This window comes from Trichoderma breve, chromosome 1, assembly GCF_028502605.1.
Source record: "Trichoderma breve strain T069 chromosome 1, whole genome shotgun sequence".
Taxonomy (NCBI): Eukaryota; Fungi; Ascomycota; class Sordariomycetes; order Hypocreales; family Hypocreaceae; genus Trichoderma; species Trichoderma breve.
This window is the reverse complement of record NC_079232.1, coordinates 1,088,741-1,109,194: the sequence shown is the minus strand read 5'-3', so window position 1 is coordinate 1,109,194 and position 20,454 is coordinate 1,088,741. Positions and strand designations below refer to the sequence as shown.

The 20,454-nt window shown below is 50.6% G+C and overlaps 5 protein-coding genes across 5 annotated transcripts; 4 read left to right on the top strand and 1 right to left on the bottom strand.

Annotated features, from left to right (window-relative positions):
• Window positions 1-2,323: 2,323 nt before the first annotated feature.
• T069G_00369 (aminopeptidase I zinc metalloprotease (M18) domain-containing protein) lies at window positions 2,324-4,101 on the top strand (the record flags this gene model as incomplete). The annotated part of the gene is made up of 2 exons (XM_056167579.1): window positions 2,324-2,752; window positions 2,827-4,101. The coding sequence occupies 2 exons, from the start codon at window positions 2,324-2,326 to the stop codon at window positions 4,099-4,101; spliced, it is 1,704 nt and encodes a 567-aa protein (XP_056032895.1).
• Window positions 4,102-4,627: 526 nt separating this feature from the next.
• Window positions 4,628-8,030, bottom strand: T069G_00368 (EXS family domain-containing protein; the record flags this gene model as incomplete). The annotated part of the gene is made up of 5 exons (XM_056167578.1): window positions 4,628-5,350; window positions 5,406-5,690; window positions 5,750-5,839; window positions 5,902-7,763; window positions 7,991-8,030. The coding sequence occupies 5 exons, from the start codon at window positions 8,028-8,030 to the stop codon at window positions 4,628-4,630; spliced, it is 3,000 nt and encodes a 999-aa protein (XP_056032894.1).
• A 4,698-nt stretch (window positions 8,031-12,728) lies between these two features.
• T069G_00367 (uncharacterized protein) lies at window positions 12,729-13,760 on the top strand (the record flags this gene model as incomplete). The annotated part of the gene is made up of 1 exon (XM_056167577.1): window positions 12,729-13,760. One exon carries the CDS (start codon window positions 12,729-12,731, stop codon window positions 13,758-13,760), a length of 1,032 nt encoding a protein of 343 aa, XP_056032893.1.
• A 1,546-nt stretch (window positions 13,761-15,306) lies between these two features.
• T069G_00366 (chromatin assembly factor 1 subunit A domain-containing protein) lies at window positions 15,307-17,289 on the top strand (the record flags this gene model as incomplete). Its single annotated transcript, XM_056167576.1, has 3 exons — window positions 15,307-15,463; window positions 15,527-16,819; window positions 16,880-17,289. 3 exons carry the CDS (start codon window positions 15,307-15,309, stop codon window positions 17,287-17,289), a joined length of 1,860 nt encoding a protein of 619 aa, XP_056032892.1.
• Window positions 17,290-18,159: 870 nt separating this feature from the next.
• On the top strand, window positions 18,160-20,289 carry T069G_00365 (uncharacterized protein; the record flags this gene model as incomplete). Its single annotated transcript, XM_056167575.1, has 1 exon — window positions 18,160-20,289. The coding sequence occupies one exon, from the start codon at window positions 18,160-18,162 to the stop codon at window positions 20,287-20,289; it is 2,130 nt and encodes a 709-aa protein (XP_056032891.1).
• Between the last annotated feature and the right edge of the window lie 165 nt (window positions 20,290-20,454).

Below are 20,454 nucleotides of genomic sequence, written 5' to 3'. Positions count from 1 at the left end.
GATTCAGGCCACGTCACTGATAGAAACATATTAATCTGTTCAGATACAAAAGGCAGCGATAATCCCAGGCTATGAATTGTTTGAAAGAGCCGGCTAGTACATCTTTCAACCCTTTCTATCCCACCTACCAATCTTTTACAATATGGCAAACACTCCGGCGACAGCTTCTTCTCCGGCGACAACACGGTTCGATTCCAATGAGAAAGCTCTGTGTTTACCCGAGATCCTCGACTTAATATTTTCATTCTGTTTGGATGCAAACGACTTGGGGACCTTGTCCAAAGCTGTCCAAGTAAATCGGTTATGGTTTGAGTGCGGGACGGAAAAGTTATGGACAAGTACAAAAGCTACGCCCAACCTTCTACGAGTGCCAGGGGACCGGCAACAGATATATGCCTCCAAGATTTTTACCATTTCTTTTGATTACACCATTGCGAGAAGATATTATGACGCATTCAAAGACCTCGAATTCCGCCGATTGCGGGAGCTGGACATTTTTAACTACGGTCTAGATGTCAGAGAGATGGAGCTATACTGCGCGCCATCGCTGCACAAAGTCAAGTTTGATGGTTTATTTGTCCAAATTTCTACAATTGGCTGTTTGCGCAATTGTCGGGAACTAAAGTCGATACAACTTCGCGTGTGGAGAGGACTCACGCCCCATCTTGTTTTGGATGTTTTGAAGCACCTACCATTGTTGCAAGAGGCCAATCTCTCTCATGGGCCAGTACGCAACACTACCATCGGCGCTATAAGCGGCGATCTTCTTCTTCACTTGGCACAGAGCAAGTGTGTGACCAACTTGAAACTTCCATGGAGCTGGTCAGCTTCTGCGGTAGAACATGTTGCAATCGCAAAAGATGATATGGGATTTACGTCCTTTCCCGTACTTGAATCTCTATATTTGGTTGCTACAGCAGCGGCCATCGAAGGGGCTGTACCTCTATTAAGAAATCTTACTTCGCTCAACCTATTGCTGGAAGATTCGGATTATGGTGCGCTATGGCACATCGCGGGCTTGACTGCCTTGACCACTTTATCGTTGACGTTCCGAAAAACCATCAAAATTTCGGCAGCAGCAATAACGGCATTGAGTGCTCTTTCAAAGCTTCGAACTCTTATCATGAAGCCTAAGCGGCGTAGCTCTAATGATATCCCCATCGCTATAGAGACTGAGTTCTCGAACAATGACTGTGAGATAGTTGCTTCTCATTGGCCAGACCTTCGTCACTTGTCACTGCAACTGGTGTGCGCCAAACTGTCTACCAAGGGTTTATTATCTCTTGGTCGTCATTGTCGGAGCTTGGACTTTTGCGAGACCAGTCAGGATATCAATCTTGACGATTTATTTTCAGATGACTGTAATGGCGACGCCTTATTTCCACAGCTTAGGACGTTACATTTTACCCGGACAGTGGACGGTCGAAATGATATTCCCAGGTACGTTTTGATGTATAGATACTTTACCTATCCTCATCATACATGTACCTACATCCACCTGAGTTATTGGAATTGAACACATGACTAACGTGAGACTTCAGCAATCCTAGTATCCTCGAAGCTGTGCTCTTACTTGAATGCCGGTTCCCTATGCTCGAGGAATTACATCTCTCATGGGGCATGGATAGATGGCGCACGTACTACCACCTGGTTTTTTATATATGGAGAGAGAGGAAATGGGGACGGAGAATCCGTAGTCATTTGCTGCGAGATATTTGGTATATACAGATACTCGATATTGCTGAATACATGTAATATTTGGAACATTGATGCGCTCCAGCAGTAAATGTACCGTCTTCCTCTACCAAGGGCTGATATCAAAGATATGTACCTCGGCCAGAGGAGTAGCCACCAAAGGAATAAATGTCATCTTCTTATACGTTCTTCCTATATGTTATTTACTAGATACATATATTAATGTCAGGGCTTTACCATTGACACCACACAGCCTAGAAGCAAAATACGGGATTGGATGCTAATAAAGGGCGGGCACACAAATACATGCACAGAAGCTACCCCTGGCCCTGACAGGTTCCCATGGCGCCTTATCCGCTGTAAATCCCCTAATGGCCCCCCTCTAATCATCGCCGATAGGTTCCCGCTCCTGGCGCCACAAAAGGCCCCGTGCTTATCGTGATTGTACCCCAGCTTACTGTACCGGAATGTCTCTGCTGCGCCCCAATCCGGGGGAACATGCGCGCAACTCCGTGCGACTCGACTTGACGCTCAACATCCCCAACCTCTTTCTCTCGCACCGCCTTTTAACGCGCCCTTCGCCCTCAACTCTCTCCTCTCCTCCTTTTCCTTCGTTCTCGTCGCAACCATGACACGGCGCGTGCCTTCTTCTCTGTCCCTCCGACAACAAGCGCCTGCTCAGGCCCAGTCCAGCATCTCCGCGCAGTCTTCCGCTTCCTCCTCGTTTGCCCCGATCCCGGCCTCGGCTTCGGCTCATACTCAGCAAGCTGTTTCCCCCCTGGCTTCCTCGAAGCACTTTGTTCTCGCAGACATGGACGGTCGCCCGCCTCTCGACAACCGCGCCTGCATGAACTGCATCTCCAAGCTCTCTGCGAACGAGGTCAGCCAAGTCAACTGGCACGTGGATGAGGAGAACAAGTGCAAGCTGTGCGCCGTGAGGGATCTCAAGCCCGAGGCCTTCACCAAGCCTTTTCTCGACTTCCTGCGCGAGAACCCGACTGTCTTCCATACCGTCGACTACTTCAAGACCAAGCTGCGCCAGTCTGGCTACGTAGAGGTATGTGCGCTTGCGCTCGTGACACCTTCAAGTCCACCCCCGTAGTACAAGATCACATGCTGACAAACTCCTAGCTCCCTGCGCGCGACTCCTGGTCCGGCAAGATCCAACCCGGCGGCAAGTACTGGGTCACTCGCAATGGCAGCTCCATCATCGCCTTTGCCGTCGGCAAATCCTACAAGCCCGGCAACGGTGTTGGCATGATTGCCGGCCACATCGACGCCCTGACAGCCCGACTCAAGCCCGTCAGCAAGAAGCCAACCACGGCCGGTTACGTCCAGCTCGGTGTTGCCCCCTATGCCGGCGCCCTGAACCAGACCTGGTGGGATCGAGACCTGAGCATCGGTGGCCGAGTCATTGTGCGCGATGAGAAGACGGGCAAGACCTCCAGCAAGCTCGTCCAGCTGGACTGGCCTATTGCCAAGATCCCCACGCTGGCGCCGCACTTTGGTGTCGGCATGATGGGTCAGAACAACCCGGAGACGCAGGCTGTCCCCATCATTGGATTGGACAGCTCCGATGGCTCCAGCGCCGAGCTGCTTGGCTCTGTCGGCGCCTTTGTCAACACCCAACCCCCGAAGCTGGTCAAGCTCATCTCAAAGCAGCTTGGCATCACCTCCTACGACTCCATTGTCAACTGGGAGCTTGAGCTTTTCGACTCCCAGCCGGCCTCCGTCTTTGGCCTGGACAAGGAGTTCATCACCGCTGGAAGAATCGATGACAAGCTCTGCTCGTGGTCCGCCCTCCTGGGTCTTCTCCACTCCACGGAGCGAGACGAGGACAGCTACATCAAGCTGGTGGCCCTGTTCGACGACGAAGAGGTCGGTTCTCTGCTGAGACAGGGCGCCAGGGGTAACTTCCTGCCCTCCACAGTCGAGCGCGCCGTCGAGGCTCTCAACCCCGACACCTACGGCCCTGGTCTCATCGGCCAGACTTTCGCCAAGTCTTTCCTCCTGTCTGCTGACGTCTCTCACGCTGGCAACCCCAACTTCATTGGCAACTACCTCGCCGAGCACATCCCCAAGCTCAACGTCGGCCTCGTCGTCTGCGGCGACAGCAACGCCCACATGACCACCGACGCCGTCTCCTCCGCCATCCTCCACCGCGTTGCCAACCTGTGCGGCGCTCAATTGCAGGACTTCCAGATCCGAAACGACTCCCGCAGCGGTGGCACTGTCGGCCCTATGCTGTCCAGTGCAATGGGTGTGCGTGCTGCTGATGCTGGCTTGCCTCAGCTGAGCATGCACTCGATTCGTGCTACGACTGGTGCCTTGGACCCTGGCTTGGGTGTGCAGTTCTTCAAGGGCTTCCTCGATTTCTGGGAGCAAGTTGATGGCGAATGGGAGTAATGGTAAATGAGATAGATTAAGTAATATTAGATATGCACAGAGTAGACCAAAGCATGTTTTGCATCAGGATGGGGGCTTAATATAGATGAGATTAGAATCATGTCACTCATGAGTTTGCTACAGCAGATAATAGTAATTGACCCTAATCAAGGTGATTCAACGCTATGCTGTGTCTCCGTCCCACTCCTACCTTACTACACATTACCAATTCGCTATATATCATCTCGAACCCGAATTTTTCTCCTTTCCGTCACCATGCAGATCGTCCCAGCGACTACATCACCGAATTTTCCCATCCAATCTATTTTGTCCTGAATATGCGTCCCCCAATTTGGCAACCCAATATCTTTTCCCAGGAAATATCATCTCAAGATAGAAGCATATCCCACTCATTATCTGCCCCTGGTATATCGCAATACTTTCATTCCATTCATCCATCCGTCGACCCATCCATCCACACCATGCAATCATTATGACAACAATAGTCATCCGCAAAAATGGCTAATCAAGGTCAAAGCATTGAACATTAAGCTGCGTTCCCACTATTCTGGGGTCGCATTTCCGACAAGCTGCCGGCATCATCTTCATCCTCGTCATCATCATCGTCAAAATCGTCGCTCTGACCAGCAACACCAGCCGCATCCCCAGCCCCGTCTTCGGGCTTCCGCTTCTTCTCAAAATCCTGCTTATGTGCCTCTGCCAAAATCTTAGAGAAGCTTCGGTGGATGGGAGAAGGAACGATGTCGGTGCGGTGCCGAAGGCTGCCGCTCGTAGGGCCGGCAACGGCAGTAGAGCTGGCAGAGTCGTAGAAGCTGGGGTGTTCGGCCGGCTGCGGCCGCGGTGGCTGCGGCTCTGTCTGGCGGTCCTCTTCCGCTGATATTATCGGGCTGGATTCGACGCTGGCGCGCTCCAGCAGGGGCTCGATGTGGTAGGGGAGAGGAACATCGCGAGAAGCCTTATACTGCGCTACGTTGGCGCAGTGCTCGTTTTCTACACGTAGGAGCGACCATATGCCTCGGCGGAAAACTTCCATGAAGCTAACCATGAACGAGATAACAGTAGAATGCTGCGAATCGTGGGCGAAGATGGCATAGAAAATCCATGAGAATCTGAGTATAGGGTCGACAGTCATAATAACGTAATAGATCCAGCGGTGCTTCAAAGCGAGAATATCGCGGAGAGCGGTATGTCGGCTCTGAGGCTGAAGTAGAGAGAAATCCATAAAGAGATCCCAAATAGCTAACATCATCTGTGAGTATAAGAGTCTTGACCCAGTAGAATGGAAGCCGCTTACAAGTATATACACCGTTGATCGTTGAGAAAGTCACAAATAAAGCAAGGTTAGAATGGCTCTGGTGAATTCGGTAAAGGGATAGACAAAGGTAAGACAATATGGTAGCGGTATATTTGCCGCAATTGACTAAGTGTGGGAAAATGTTGCGTGTATCTTTATAACGTCGAATACACTGGAGAAAGCGCCATATTGCCGGGAGCGTCGTCAGGAATCCGAGCAAGCGGGAGCTAGTCGAGTTGCACTGCCCAGGATTATTCCAATGATTGGCATACAAGCAAAAGAAAAGTTCTATGTTCTGTCAAGTATCTCAGTCAACTTTTGCCCCGTCTTAGTTCAGCGACGAGGACCACTTACCGCCATCGAATATGTCAAAGAACAATACATGTCCCCAAGGAAAAAATCACGAAACTCCACAGGATAAAATCCAGACAAGAGAAGACGCCACTATCGCAGGGTTAGCATCGCCAAGCACGTTACTCTTCAACAAGGGAGCCCAAGATACTGACATGTGAATATGCAAGCCATCTGCGGCTCTTATGTGCAAGCACAGGGGCAGGAAAGAGAATAACAACAACTGTTAGGCCAACTAGCAGAACGGGGTAATATAGATACATGGCATCATCCCCATATCTGCTAAAGTTGGCCCACATAATAACTCCAAAAAGTAAAAGCAATGCTGAAGGGAATTCAGAGAGCTGACGCCAATCAAGCTGACTTCGCTGGTCAAATTCAAAAATAAAGGGGTAATTCACCCTGTTCCGCAGCCAAATGGAGCAGTTGATGCAGAAGAGAGAAAAAAGCATGAGCATAAGGAAATAGCCGCCATATAGCTGCAACAGATAGCTTGTTTGGAGACTCAATGTCGGATCATTGTCATCTAGCAACTGAATGCCATAAACGAGGCCTTGGATGCTGAATACAGCTCCCGTACCGATGAGGATGCCGTTAAGGAACGAGCTGCCAGACTCATCCTTGGGCTTTCTGTGCAGCTTTCGCAGCTTGCCAACCGCAAGCTTCTGATTTCCACGCTCAAAATACCTTGCATAGAGATCCTCGACAGATTTGATGTGACCTTCCAGAACGTCGCTATTGACAAACCAAGCCTTTTTGACCTTTTCATTCATGTAGCGCATAGGAGGTCGAGCGTTGACAGCTTTGTCGTATTTCTTATTAAGCTTTCGAAAGGCCGTGCGATTAAGCATGGCATATGATTTGAGTAATTCCAGGCTGCGATAGAACTCTTGCATCGCCAGCTTCAACTTTCGCTTTGCCGTTCGATATGCCACTTCGTTATCTACAGGCCGCCGCACATAGTCCATGCGATCGTCCCGGGGCCTGCTCCCAGCCGCTAGATGTGGTGTTTGGGGCATGTTCTGGAAGCCTTTTGAATTTGGTCCGGGCGGGAAGATCTTATTCTTCAACGGATGTATCCAGGCATTTGCCTTGTCAGGGTTGCCTTCGCCAAACTGTTGATTCGAGGTCCCAGAAAATGAGCGATTTGTCCTCTCGTTGTTTATTTCTTGAATTCGCCGGTTACGCATCTCATGAAGCTGCTCTCGCAGCATGACCAGCCGCTGGCCAGCTCGATCCTCGTTCTTCTTATAAAATGTCTCCACCTTTTCCAGCTCCGAGTCGAGGAATGAGTAAAACTGTTGTTCCCGCTCCCGAACAAGATCAAGGCTTTGGCGTGGAAGACCTGTTATTCGAGCAGATTCCCTTGCACTAGAAAAGATGCGGCGAAGTCGCTCATCGGCAGTGTCTGTTGGTACCAACGTCGGTAGCGTCCCAGAGCTCAAGGGGCCCGACGAATTTGACCTGTGGAAATTGAAGTGAGCACTTTTCCTCCCAGGGCTGAACGACTGTTTGGCACCAGGAGATGATGATGTTGTATAAATGGCGGGGGCAGGGAGCTCGAATTCGTCGTCGTCGCCATCGCCTTGGTTGTCACTCTGCTTGCCGTTTTGGTCCTTGTCCTGGCCATCCTGTTGGTCTTCATCGTCACCATTTTGGAGACGGTGTGATAGTTGCTGAGGGTCCGTAGGGGGTGTGGGCACAAAGCTTCCATACCCCAGACTGTTACCATTGCTGTTCAATGCCTCATCTTCCGCCTGCTTTGCGATGGCGACCGGTTCTGATTGGCCATGCCATCTCGAGCTTCTAGGAGCATCATCAGAGGGGCGAGAGGTTTCGAAACGAGAAGACGGTTTGGGAGAAGGCTCCGTATGTGGCCCTGCTATTGAGAAAAAAGTCGGGGTGCGGCGTGAACTAAGAAGTCGAGGCGTAGAGCTGGAAGTTCTCTGGATGGCAGAGGCGACAGCTTTGACGTATTTCTTGCCCGCCTTGTAATTGAGATACTTGATTCGCCATTCTGTATGGTTGGTAACACAAGAGAGAGGAAAAAGTCAGCAATCTGATATCTGATGGTTGCACAACCAAACTCTTTTTTTTCCCCTTTGTTCTTCTTTTTCCCCTTTTGCCGTTGGTGGCAACTCCCAACAGCTACAAGAACAAAGGGCCGAAGACAAAGAAAACCAGTGAGAAAACAGTAACAGCCAATCACAAGACCAAAGACAAAAGCAAATGTTCAGCTCTTACCAGGAACCGCCTCGCGCTCAAGCTCCTTTGCGAACTTCATGGTGTTGCGCAGAGCCCTACCTTGTGCCTGACCGGGGTTCGTCTGCACCGACGAGTGTGCACAGGTCTCTCTTCCAGGTCCAGGCGCAGGGGCGACATAAAAGTGCACTCGCAATTCGTCGATCGGAGCCCTTGCTCTTGGTGACTATGTCTCAGCGGTACAAGCTCCAGGCACAGGAATGAGATGGGATTGGGATGGACCTGTGAGAATCCGCCGTGGAGACACGTGCGAAGCCGCTGTCTTGGGAGGTTTGGCAGTGGCCCGCTTTTTTCCAGCAGGTATCCCTGACGTCAAGACGCTAAAAAGCGATGAGAACAAAATGACTGCACGTCGCCAATTGTCTCAGTAAGATAGCTGCTGTACCTGTACTGCTCTATTGTTTCTGTTTTGTTTCAGCCTGTCTCTGATATTGAACTCTCGCTGAATGTTGTTGCGGTTCACTCAACTTGCTCAACCTACCTGCTTATATATGAAAGAGACCCTTTCTTTTTTGCTGCATCAAAGAGCGGTGGACACAAAATGCCGGTTTATTACGAAGATGACCCCCTTGCCTTGATCTAGGTAATTACCACATGGTGGTTGTTCCCGAGCCCCCACCGCTTCTCCATCTCCTGTTCAGCTTCAGCTTCAGCTTCAGCTAAACAAACACCACATATGCATTGAACAGATTTTGTGTTGAAAATGTTGGCTTCAAAGTCATTCTTTCTTGAACAGATGCGACGTAGTGAGAGCGTTTGTTTGACGATGCTCGGCTTCTGTGACTCTCGCATCAGGTATATAAATGCCCATGGGATCAAGGCATCATGAAGATACCAGATAGTATACATAGATCACATTCCAATCAGCACCACGAAACAAGCGTCAGCCATCACGGGATTATTAGGAACCGAAGGAACAGCCCCCAAGTAAAGATTACCTCGAAAGCGACAGAAACAACATGTGCTACTACGAACACCAACGTCTCTTTTGTCCGTGCACAAATGTAGACTGCAAGACTCCCAGTGGCAGATGCAGATGCCCCCAAGAATGCAGATGCGCCGAAGAACGCATACCTCGCAAGGACCTTGCTAAAGTTCGTCCAGGTCATTTCCGGGATAAGTGTACCGCCGACAGACATGTATGCGACGATGCGGTCGATGCACGACTAGACGGAGGATCTTTTGATCTAGAAACATGCCCAAAATTTAAGAACGGAGTCGTCATGAAGGAGGCAGTTGGCCTGTGTAAGCAGTGTCAAAAGGATTGTGCCAATAAGCAGACTAAAAGAAAATAAAACGCCTTCCTCTTCTTCTTGCTGCACGGTGTCTTGAGACTTGATGGTCAAAACGAGATGTCGAGGGCCCAGCTCGAGGAGGTATCTGGTCAGCAGTAGAATCAGGTCTGGGTTCATAGATGGGAAGTTTGCTTGTTTGTTTGTTTTCTATGAATGATGGGAGGTTTGCGTCTGGAAGTTTATTCCTTGTCTTTTTCTGGGGATCACATAGTGGCGTCAGGAACTAGGTTGGACGAAGGAGTTTAGCCATGGGATGGAGGAGTTCGGGAGAAGTGACAGGTAGCTTTTAATAAATCTTTGTCTATCCAATCAAGTGTCTAGCAGCATCACTGTGGATGAACGCCCTGTCACATCGAACCGGCAACGAACCACTACATAAAGTATGGAACGCTTACTCGTACCAACGGTCATGCAATGCAGAGTGCCTAAACCATCGTTCGATTGCCAATCTGGCAGCTGTCAATTGGACAAAGTCGATTACGTCAATGTATGGTAAACCGGCCGCGTAACCCATGGAGAAGGGAGAAGGGAAAGGGAGAAGGGGGGAGAGAAATGGGAAAATATCCCGTTGCAGCGCATTGCGGAGAAGACATGGCAGCTATCACACGAATAACAGGGAAATCGTGCATTAGCGACGGAGTTGCGAGCTTAGCTACATGAAGACCGAGGCACCGCATCCTGATGTAGCAATTGGTGCTGACCTTGTGTGATGGACCATTGGATCCTTTACGCTGTAGCTGTAATTCAAGGTACCTGAACTATCATAGTAGGGTTAGTTGAAGGGAAATGCCCAGCGACTGCGCGAGGTTCAAGTGTTGGAATAGGATGGAATAGGATGCGAATGTATGGAAGGCTTTTTCTTTTTTTTTATGTACTAGGTACCTTACTACCACTGCTTTTTGCTACTACCGATTTTACACTTTATTCCAGTATCTACTAGGTACTACTATCGCTACACTTTCTATTACATCCCATGTTGGAACTTCAACAACAGATGGGATTTTTTGTTGGGTATGTACCTGCAGATCCCGGGAAATATACTGCTCTTGGCAAGACATGCCTAATACATATACTCTCTTGGCAAGCTTGGATTGGTAGCACTGCTTCTAGCATGTGAACATCAGAGCATCAATGTTTATACAGCATGTCGTACGTTGATGTATTTGTTCCCACCTTTGTGTGTGTGTTTGAGCTCGAGACAAAAAAGATTCAGCCCCACTGGTGTGAGATTTACCCCCGCGATTTTGGAGCTCGGAGCCATCTCCACTCTCGCAGTGTCTTACTGGGGGCTCTTCGGCGAGGAATGGAATGGGCACGGCGTCTGGCAATGGCTGGGCTGCAATTGGCCTGGAATTTAGTTTTTGAAGAACCTTGAAGCCATCTCGACCGAGTTATCGATAGAAGGCGGCCCGTGTGATCTCGCTGCGGGAAATGGTTCGCTCGCCTTGCCCGAAGGGCTGCCGTAAATGCTCCGTAGTAAAAAGCATCACGCCGTGGTCGAGAAGTTTAATGAGATCTGACTGTGCTGCAGAATTGTATTGATAGGTACGGAGTACAGTAAGACTGCCTGCCCGTCCCAATCAGCAGACGGTTGCGCTAATCTGCAGGTGAGAACCGGGAGACGGAAGACAAGAGATCCAGGCACGCCGATTGCTGGATACAAGAGCCGATGCTATGCCCTTCGGACAGGGCAGGACGGTAGCATTGCCTGAAGATTTGCGTTCACCGTGCTCTTCATTCCCGGCGATGCCGGTGACATCAGCGGTGGGTAGCTGCACGGCGCTCCACTGAAGAAAATGCTGGAACCACAATAACGGACGACTCCTTGGCAAGGCAGATTTTGCACCCTGATGGGCTGCTACGTAGCAACCGAGGCGTTTTTTGAGGGGGAGGATGTTTGTTTCGCTTCAAGCTGGGAGATTGAAACGCGGTCGATGGCCTTTAATCTGAAGCCCCCCTGGCCGGCGTATGAAACGGAGAGCATGGGAGAGTTGCACCTAATCGGGAAAGCTGTTTGGCATCAATTGATGATTTTATTTTAAATTTCCAAGGTCCTTTGGGGAAAACGTGGCATGCGACGGACCTCGAAACATGACAGCGCTGGACGAAGCGTGGAGGCCAATTTACTTAAACCACCCTGACATGATGTTTAATGGTACGTCGATGTAAATGAACTTTCAATATTTGGACTTCAAATTACTTTAGTAGATATTAGATAATAAAGGCGCAAAGAACCATCCACGACATCAATCCTACCTAGCACCATGCGCTCCGTAGCGAGTGCTACGCTCTGCTCTGTGCATCATTCATCATCGTCATCATCGACGCCGGAGCCTTATGGCCTAGAACCCCCTGTCCACTTTCTTTCCCCCTCTACTCCATCCAAGCTGGCAATTGTCCCATCAGGTCGATGCCAAATTCAAATTCCCACTAATCCCATCCTCTAGGTAAGCTCAACACTAGTTGTGCCAGCGCTAAACACGCCATGTCGCAAGCGGGCCATCTCGCGCGTGGGCTGCAGATGTTTCTCACCACCGGGGCAGCTAGCGAGGGGGGCAGCCCCTCTGTGCTCAATCTCTTTTTTGCCTTTTTTTTCCTTTGTGCTCTTTTTTTTAACGGTCCGCAAGTGGCCGAGAGGAATACGATCCCATGTACGAGGACTCGCTGCGCTGGCGCTTCCTTGTTCGCTGAATCGTCATGATCATCATCAATCCTTTCAGAGATCGCGATGTGGTTTAGTAGATAGGTATCTTGATGTTCGGATATCTTACGTCAAGCGTCGTCGAATGATTGTTTACTGTAAACGGAGTAGCAGCAGCAGTAGCCTACAGCAGTAGTACATGTAATTCAGGTGCATTCTCCACGCACGTGCAGGTACTTGCTCCGGCACTGGCACTCGGCCAGTTGCCTTCCAGGCCCTCCTGCAGCCCTCCCCCTCTCCAGGCCCGGTAGCGCCATCCCCCCAACCACAGCTGGTTCAGCTGGCCAAAACCTGGCGGTTACCCGTCTGGTGCCATTCTGGGCTCTGCAGTGGGACTTGCAGCGCTAACCACTCAAGGCTCCACGCCAGGTCACATCAAATATCTCACCCTCCCTCCCACCTTTTTTCTTTACAATCCTCTTGGCCAATATCATTTCGTGCGGCTGGCCTCCTCTTGCCCGCGCCTCTTCTTCGACTATCCTCACGGGCATAGTCTTGCCTTATCATCCTTTTCTTCTTTGTTCGGTCAGAGCCTCGCGGTCGAGGGCATCGGCCGATTCGGGACTGTGGCGCGGAGACTGACTCGATCCGCGGACTGTCCCCCCGCTGAGAACTCAAAAACCACTTTTCTCCCTTCCCTCCCGAGAGACTCTTCCAAACAGCAAACCGGGGAGGGAACAGCGTGCCTCTCAGCTAGCCAGGCTATTGCTCACCGAGCAGGAAAATGGACCCGGGCAACGTCTATAGCCATTCCCGCTCGAGGACAACCTCTTCCAACGTCTTTCCAGCGCAACCTCAGCATCCCCCGCCCATGCTTTTGTCGCACCAAATGTCGAGCCAGCAGTTCAATCGGCGATCGCCTTCAGTGAGCACCTTCAGCAACTCGAGTATACAACCGCCCGCCGCGTACCGAACGTCGTCCAATTCGGACCTGCGACGGTCCATCTCTAACCGCTCCTTCGGCCAACCCCAGGCATCTGGCTATGTGGCTCTCTTGCGCAAACAAAAGGCAACGGTATGGTGCGATCGCGCCCAGTATGAGGACCCTCGGATACTCGCTCAACAGCGAGCTGCCAAGATGCGCGCCAACTTGGAGGTTAGCGGGGCTAACCGGGGAACTGGCTCAGCTGGTTCCTCGTCAGGTGGCCGCACAAGTACGGGCATAAGCGCAACCACAAAGGTCGCTGCCAAGATCCGGCATCACGGCAAGTTGCCCGTGGTTGGATATGCCAACGAAAACCACGTCGGTGTTGGAGGAGTACCCATGCGACTCAGCGCCACTGAAGTCGAGGGCGAGAGCAGCGAGGAGGAATTTGCGTCGAGTTCGCACCACCGCAGGACAGGCAGCAGCGGACGGAGCAGCATCGGTAGCAGCAGCCGCCGCAACGTCTCTTACAGGGCCTCTGGAGGCACTGTCACCGGAACTGGATCCCAAAGCGGCCGGCGATGGAGTCCTGGCGATACTCCAGAAAGGGCTGGAAGCTTGGTTGAGCAGCCAGAGGACACTATGCCAATCATTGACGATGCCGCCAGCGGAAGAGCTCAGAGCACGCACAGCGGCAGCAGCGCTGAGCGCGCAGACAATGTCGGCGAACTGGGAGCGGCCCCAAGACTTGCGAGCAAGTCGCTGATGCACTCTGCCCTGACAAGAGAAAAGAGCGTCAAGTCTCCCGAGGAACTGAAGAGAAGAGGAAGTGTCGACGAGCGAACAGCCACCCTGACCTCCCAGCGCCTTTACATTGCCAACCCTGATTGAAAACCCTTTGTTTTCGACATCTACACATTCCGCATATACACCATTCCATTATTACGCGACAACGGACAACGCCATCTCAATTGCCTGCCATTCGTTATCTCCTAATCAATATCATCACCAACAACAACTACAAATTCACAATCGTTCATGTGCATTATCATTTTTTCTACTTCTCTCGTTGTTCTTCTATAGTTTTACTACCCGCATTGTTAGGCGTTTGGATATCTTGATATCACTTTGGGCATTGGAGGAGGGAAGTACAGTCGCTAATAAGGTCTTTTTTACGCTTTATATTTTGTTTGCTTGTCTAATACACCTTCGCTTCTGGGATTAAGCTTGCTGGTTGAGCGAGGCGGCTGAGACGGGGCCGATAACGGGAGAGATGTGAGAAATGGGAGAAAAAGTACATTTGACGTGCCCGAGAAAGGCCAGTTGAAAGAAGATAATATGACGTAATGGTTAATATGTTAATACTCTTTTTTCTCCGTCGGGTGATTTTCCAATCTGGTGTTGAATGCTTTTTTGATATGCTGGATGTTAATTTATTTGCATGAATCAGTTTGGCAATCCTGTCGTCATCGATTTTCTCAGACATTTGCATGGTGGGAACTGGGACACTGGGGTGTTTTACATGCCAGGGCTAGGAAAGAGCATTTTCTCTGCGAGTTAACTTGGGCACTCTGCGAATATACACTTTTCTGTGTTCATGGCTCATTTAGTTTCAACATATAGTTTTGATATGGCATTCTGCTTGGTGTCATGTGTGGAACTCTAACTTAAAAGGGGCGTGACGCTCTTTTCATGTGATTCAAACTTTATAGGTGTCGTGTGAGGCTACCTAGGTACTCTAGTGGTCGATTCGCAAGTCATAGAACTCCATTTTTCAGATAATTGCTGTATCTCGGCATCAATTATTTCGTACAGCGTCTTGGAGTTTTGATGAGGGTAGCACAAAGCCCTGATTCTGCGAGTATTCGTCCAGTCTTGTGAGATGCCATTGCCAATTTGAAGGATAGAATGAGAGTAGCTAGTACATACTCCACAGCCTCAACTATGCGGTATCACTCAGTACCATATACCTTTATCTTTGTGGCACTTAAGCGCTAACTCAGCTCCCGGCCTTTAGCCGTTGCTGCCTGCGCTTCTCCATAGCGATTAACGCGTCTTCCAAAGTGGGAAGCGCCAAATTAACGCGTTCAGAGCTATCGCGACGCCGCACTAAATTGTATCGAGTATCCAATTCAACATCAAGTCATCACAGCCTCTAGCATCGTCAAAGTGACCACGCGCCCCTCGTTCCCTTTGTTTGAACAGCAATTAGAATCAGTTTCGTTTTCTCTCCCTGGTCTGCTTCATTCCACTTTTGCGTCTCGATTCACTAGATCTTCTCTGCACCGCTGCACATCGCCCCCTCCTCTCCGATCCTTGTGCAGACACATGCTCAGCTGCACGCCGAATGCAACGCCAGGGTCTCTTCCACAGGTGAAGGTAGTTTCTACGCAATCCCGAGAAAGATACATCCATTTCAACCGCAATTCGGACCACAATGCCTCTGCTTGAGGTGTCACATAACGCCAGGGAGCCGGAGCCCTCTGGGCGCAAAAGAAGTCACCACGAGTTCTCCGCCGAGTCGGGGAAAGCTGATCCCGCTGAAGATGTTAAGAACATCTCACCAATGGATATTCGAGAGCCTAACAATGACTGTGAGCACAAACCCTGATTCACACATTGCTAAATCACAGCACAAGATGCTAAATATTTACCAGCACCTCCATCTTCACCGTTATCATCGCCTGCCCTATCGGAAGTTGGAGATGACACAGTAGCACGCGACCCACTACTGTCATCACCGGCCAAAGCCGTTGCAAAACTAGACATCTCTGGGACCTCTGCACCAACATCAGACTCAAAGCCTTCCGCAGACATGAACCCACCGCCGAAACGGAAACGTCTTACAGCGGCAGAAAAGGAAGCACGAGACAAGGAGCTTGCTGAGAAAAAGGAAGTCCGAGAAAAGGAGCTTGCCGAGAAGAAGAAGGAACGTGAGGAGAAGGCAGCAGCACAGGCTGCGGACAAGGCTAAAAAAGAAGAAGAGAAAGCGGCACGAGCAAAGGAGAAGGAGGAGAAGCGAAAGGTTAAAGAAGAAGAGGAGCGAGTCAAGGCCGACAAGAAGCGAAAGAAGGAGGAGGAAGCTGAGCGCAAGGCCAGAAGTCAGAAAACACTGGGCAGCTTCTTCAAGATCCCCAGCACTCCCAAGAAACCCGAAGGAGAGGATGTGGCTAAAGAAAACAGCCCCGCAAAGGCCAGTTCCTCGGTGGTCGAGAAACAGACAGTATCGGAATACTCCAAGATGTTCAAACCTTTTTTCGTCAAAGAAAACACTCTACTAGCGCCGATGGCATGCCAGATGGATGAGACGACTCGAGAAGCGAAATCAAAAATCCTGGACGACTATGTTGCAGGCCAGAGCAGCGAAAGTGCTCCTCCGAAATTCGACCCTCGAGAGGCATTCTCCTTTTCCAGTCTCCCTACACCCCGTGGCAAGCTGCATCAGCCAGTCCGGCATTTGATGGAGACAGCTTACAAGGCTTCGCAAGATGCTGGCAAGAGTGGTAGTGCAGATTCTAGCAAGATTTTGGCAGAATTTCAGGCCGGGCTGAGCAAGATCCCTATGAAAGTGATTGCTTTCTCACAGGATGTGCGTCCTCCCTATTACGGTACAGTAACTTTCAAGCCCTTTGCTCTTGGCAAAGGAAACATGCATAAACTAGCACGAAAATCAACGGGCCGTCGGCTGCCACTCGACTACGACTATGACTCGGAAGCTGAATGGCAGGACGAGGAAGAAGGCGAGGATCTCGACCTGGAGGATGAAGAAGAGGAGTTGGATGACGAGGATGATATGGACGGTTTTCTGGATGATTCCGAAGATGTTGGCCTCTCTAGAAGAGTATTTGCCGACACCTTGAAGCCCGAGATTACGGGCCCATGCTTTGAGAACCAGAACCGGAAAGGCACAGTCCCAGCTCTGAATGACAGCAAGATGGAATTCATTCATGGTAAGTTTCGGACTATTCATCGAGTTGAAATTTGAGTCCTGCTGCTAACACGCTCTTCAGAGGGTCTCAACCAGCTATGGGATATTGATCCCTTTTCTACTAAATACTGGGAATCGGAGCCTAGCAAGGCTGCCAAGAGCAAACCTCCGAAGGCTATCAAAGCCGAGAACGATGCCAAGGCTCCCCCACCTGCTCCAACGAACGCTTTTGCCGCCTTGGGAGGTGCTGCTGGCTCCACCTCAACCCCAGGTAAACTTGTCAAGCCCGAACTTCTAAACGAAATCAAGCAAGCCATTTTAGACAACAAGGCTCTCTCTAAGGTCGGCATCGTCGACTTCATCTTCCATCAGTTCAAGGATAGTGCTTCACGCTTGGAAGTCAAGAACACGATTGAGCATGTTGCAGAGAAGAAAGGTGCCGGCCGAGCCAAGGAGTGGGAGCTGAAGCCTGGCCATGAGATTACTCTGTGAGGTGTTTTTCTCTTTGGGTGGTTTCGCTGGCGACAATCTTCCGTTACGATTGATGATAATCGGCTTAGCATGGAGTTCTTTGGACGATAATAGGTCATTCTGGTTGCTTTGAGGGTTTCCCAAGCTGGTTGCAAGCTTTGGGCTGGGGTATATTATTCGCATGGCTGAGGGAGGTATATTACATAGATACATTGTGCTAGTTGGAGCATGTACAGCATCTGAACAGTGGCAAGCAAAGGCATTTAATTCGAGAGAGCTGCATCATAGCATTCAATGAATATTCATTCCTCTTGATATCGATAATTTGTTAACAGCCCATGATGCTTGGTACTGTAGCCGCTGAACCCTTTTACGTGCATGCAAGGATGACGCGGAGCGCGGGGGCAAAATATCAAGCAATTCGCTAAGGCAGGTCCCTGAACCCCCTGTCTGAGTCGTGTGTCCACTGATTGGCGACCGCCAAGAACACTCTGTACCATCCCAGATCCTCTTCCATTCTTTTTCTCTCTTCCAACTTCCAGCCTTACTACAGCCAACCAAACAATAAGCACGGCTCCGCTGTGCAGGCAATGATGAGGTGAGAACTTTATTGGTCTTTCTAGATCACCACCGCAGCTTCCGCCCTACTTTTGCGCCATTCGATTGCGCATCGCCGATTCGACGGGCTCCTATTTGTTTATTCCGTCTTATCCTGGGAAAGGGACATTGATTGTCGTTCCAGGAGAAGCGAAATTGGACCAGCGGCCCTGATTGCACAGATTCGCAATGTTGCGACACAGCTCATGATAAACACGCTATAACAATATTTCTTGACGCATCGACTCTTGCCTCTATCAATCCATCTCTACGCGACATGCCAAGTCGCCTGGAATGGAAGATCCGTGGGGTTCGCCGTGGGCTGCAGACTCTCCGGCTAAGATAGAACTCCCAGTCGCGCCCCAGAATGCGCACTTCTCAGCCGACCATCTTTTCCCCCGACGAAACTCTCGTTCGCCAGCGCCACCGTCGCGATCGCGGTCACCGGCATGGGAAGACGACGATGCTTGGGGCGGGTGGAATGGCGGTGATGCTAGCGGCAGCGGTAAGGAAAGCCCCGGATGGGGGAGAAGCCCTGGGCTGAAGCCGCTGCAAGGCGCACCGTCGGTGAGATCGATATCGCCGGATCCCTGGAAAGATGTGGCTTTGAAACGATTGGACACGACAGCGCTGGAAAATGACGAAAGGAAACCCAGGGAGAGGAGAGCTTCAGAGGCTTCGGGCGACGATCGAGTCGTGGATTCTGCAATTAGCCTTGGGGATGAACATGAATTACAGAAAGAGGAGGATTTAAAGAATGATATCCCTGTCGTGGTGCCACCTTTGGATATTGATGCCACGGACGAGGCATGGCTTGTTGAAGCAGCGCCGGAAGCGCCGGCAGCCGAGGTGGTGATTCCGGCTATTCAACTTGAACAACCAGACTTTTCTCTTGATACTGGAGCACCAGTACCTGCGGCCATCCAACTCGAACAACCAGACTTTTCTCCTGACACTGAAGCACCAGTACCTAGTGCTGTCGATGACAAAGAGCAAGATGAGGTGCTATTCACGGCCGAGGAGCCTGCTCGGGAAGAGGAAGCCTTTGCTCCGCAGAAGAGCGTTGAGGTAGAAGATGAACAGCAACCAGTTCCACCTGTTAGAGTGATTGAGGATGAGGTAGTCATTTCGGGACAAGAAATCGTCCCACCTCCATTGGACGTTGAGAGCGAGGCTGTCGCTGAAAATGAGCGCCAGCAGCAGGAACCGTGGGATGATATTCCGCCAGTCCCAACTGTGAGCGAACCCAACGTCTGGCAAGCATCTAACACTCCTTTCGAGTCCGACGTTGTGGCACGCCCTGCATCCCAGACGTCAAAGATTCATTTTCCCATTGATCTTACCAAGCTTGACGATCTGTTTCCATCGACGCCGCCCATCAAGACAGAACCAGAACTTGTTCCAGACGTCATCATCGACGACGCTTTTGCTCCAAGCAATGAACGCAGAGCGTGGTACCGAATCTCCCGTTATGGGTCGAAGAGGAAGCACGATTTGGGAGGCGATGAGAATTATGTACGCGTTAGCTGGTCCAAGTCACAAATTCGAGAGCGTACCACCCAGACTGTGAGGAGATGGATGGAAGAAGACTCTATTACTGGGCGCGTGGTTCTGGGAAGACGACTAGGTGGATCAGGTGCAGTCATGTTCAACTGGAATTCACCAGCACCTCAAGTGGAAATTGGAGAGTTCCTGGGAAGACATTCGAGAAACTCATCTTTGACCGTGCAATCGCCAGTCGCATCGCCTACTACATCGTCATTCGCTTGGGCTAGCAGCGGTCCTTCATCGCCAGCGGCTTCCAGACATCCTTTAGCCAATGAGCTCGCGCGAGCAGATGCACAAGAAGCGCAATCACCTAAAGAACCCAAAGCGGACTCAGCTCGGCAATCCTTGTCTCTTGATCCGCCGCCTCAGCATACCCGGGCGCATATTCCCTCGCCAATACAGATTCCTCCCACTTACCCCATCAACAAAGAGGACGATGACGACTGGGGCGAGATGATGACTGCTACACCGACCACTACCATGTCATTTGAGGACGAAGACACCGTCAGCAACCGCCACAGCATCCCTCCTCAGTCTTCCCTCCAGTTTGAAACGGTGTATGAAAGTCCCAATCTGCTTGCATCAAAGATCGAAAAAGCTCCGAGCAAGCGGCCCTTTTCATGGCACTTGGGACAGACACTCAGCAAACCTTTTAAACGAGGGGGCAAGACGCCTTTGACACCATCGTTCCCCAGCCCTCTCTCCAAGCCAATGACACCACCTCAAGTCACACCTACTCGCCATACCCATACCATGTCTGCTGACACGTCGCTTGTCCAGCCATCATCCCCAAGACCGAGCTTGAGTATTGCGGATGAGGAGACCGTGGCCAGACTTTTAAATGACATTCCTGATCTTACATATATGTTGCGTTGATACGGAAGTAATATGAGGGTTTTGTGTTGAATGTTCGATCCCTGGAGGATTTGCACAATGTTGGCGATGATAATAGCATACGGACATAGCAAGGCGTATTATTTGGATTACGTAGATTATCTTGATAGTGTGTACCCTGGAAGGAACAGCTTTTGGATATTCCAC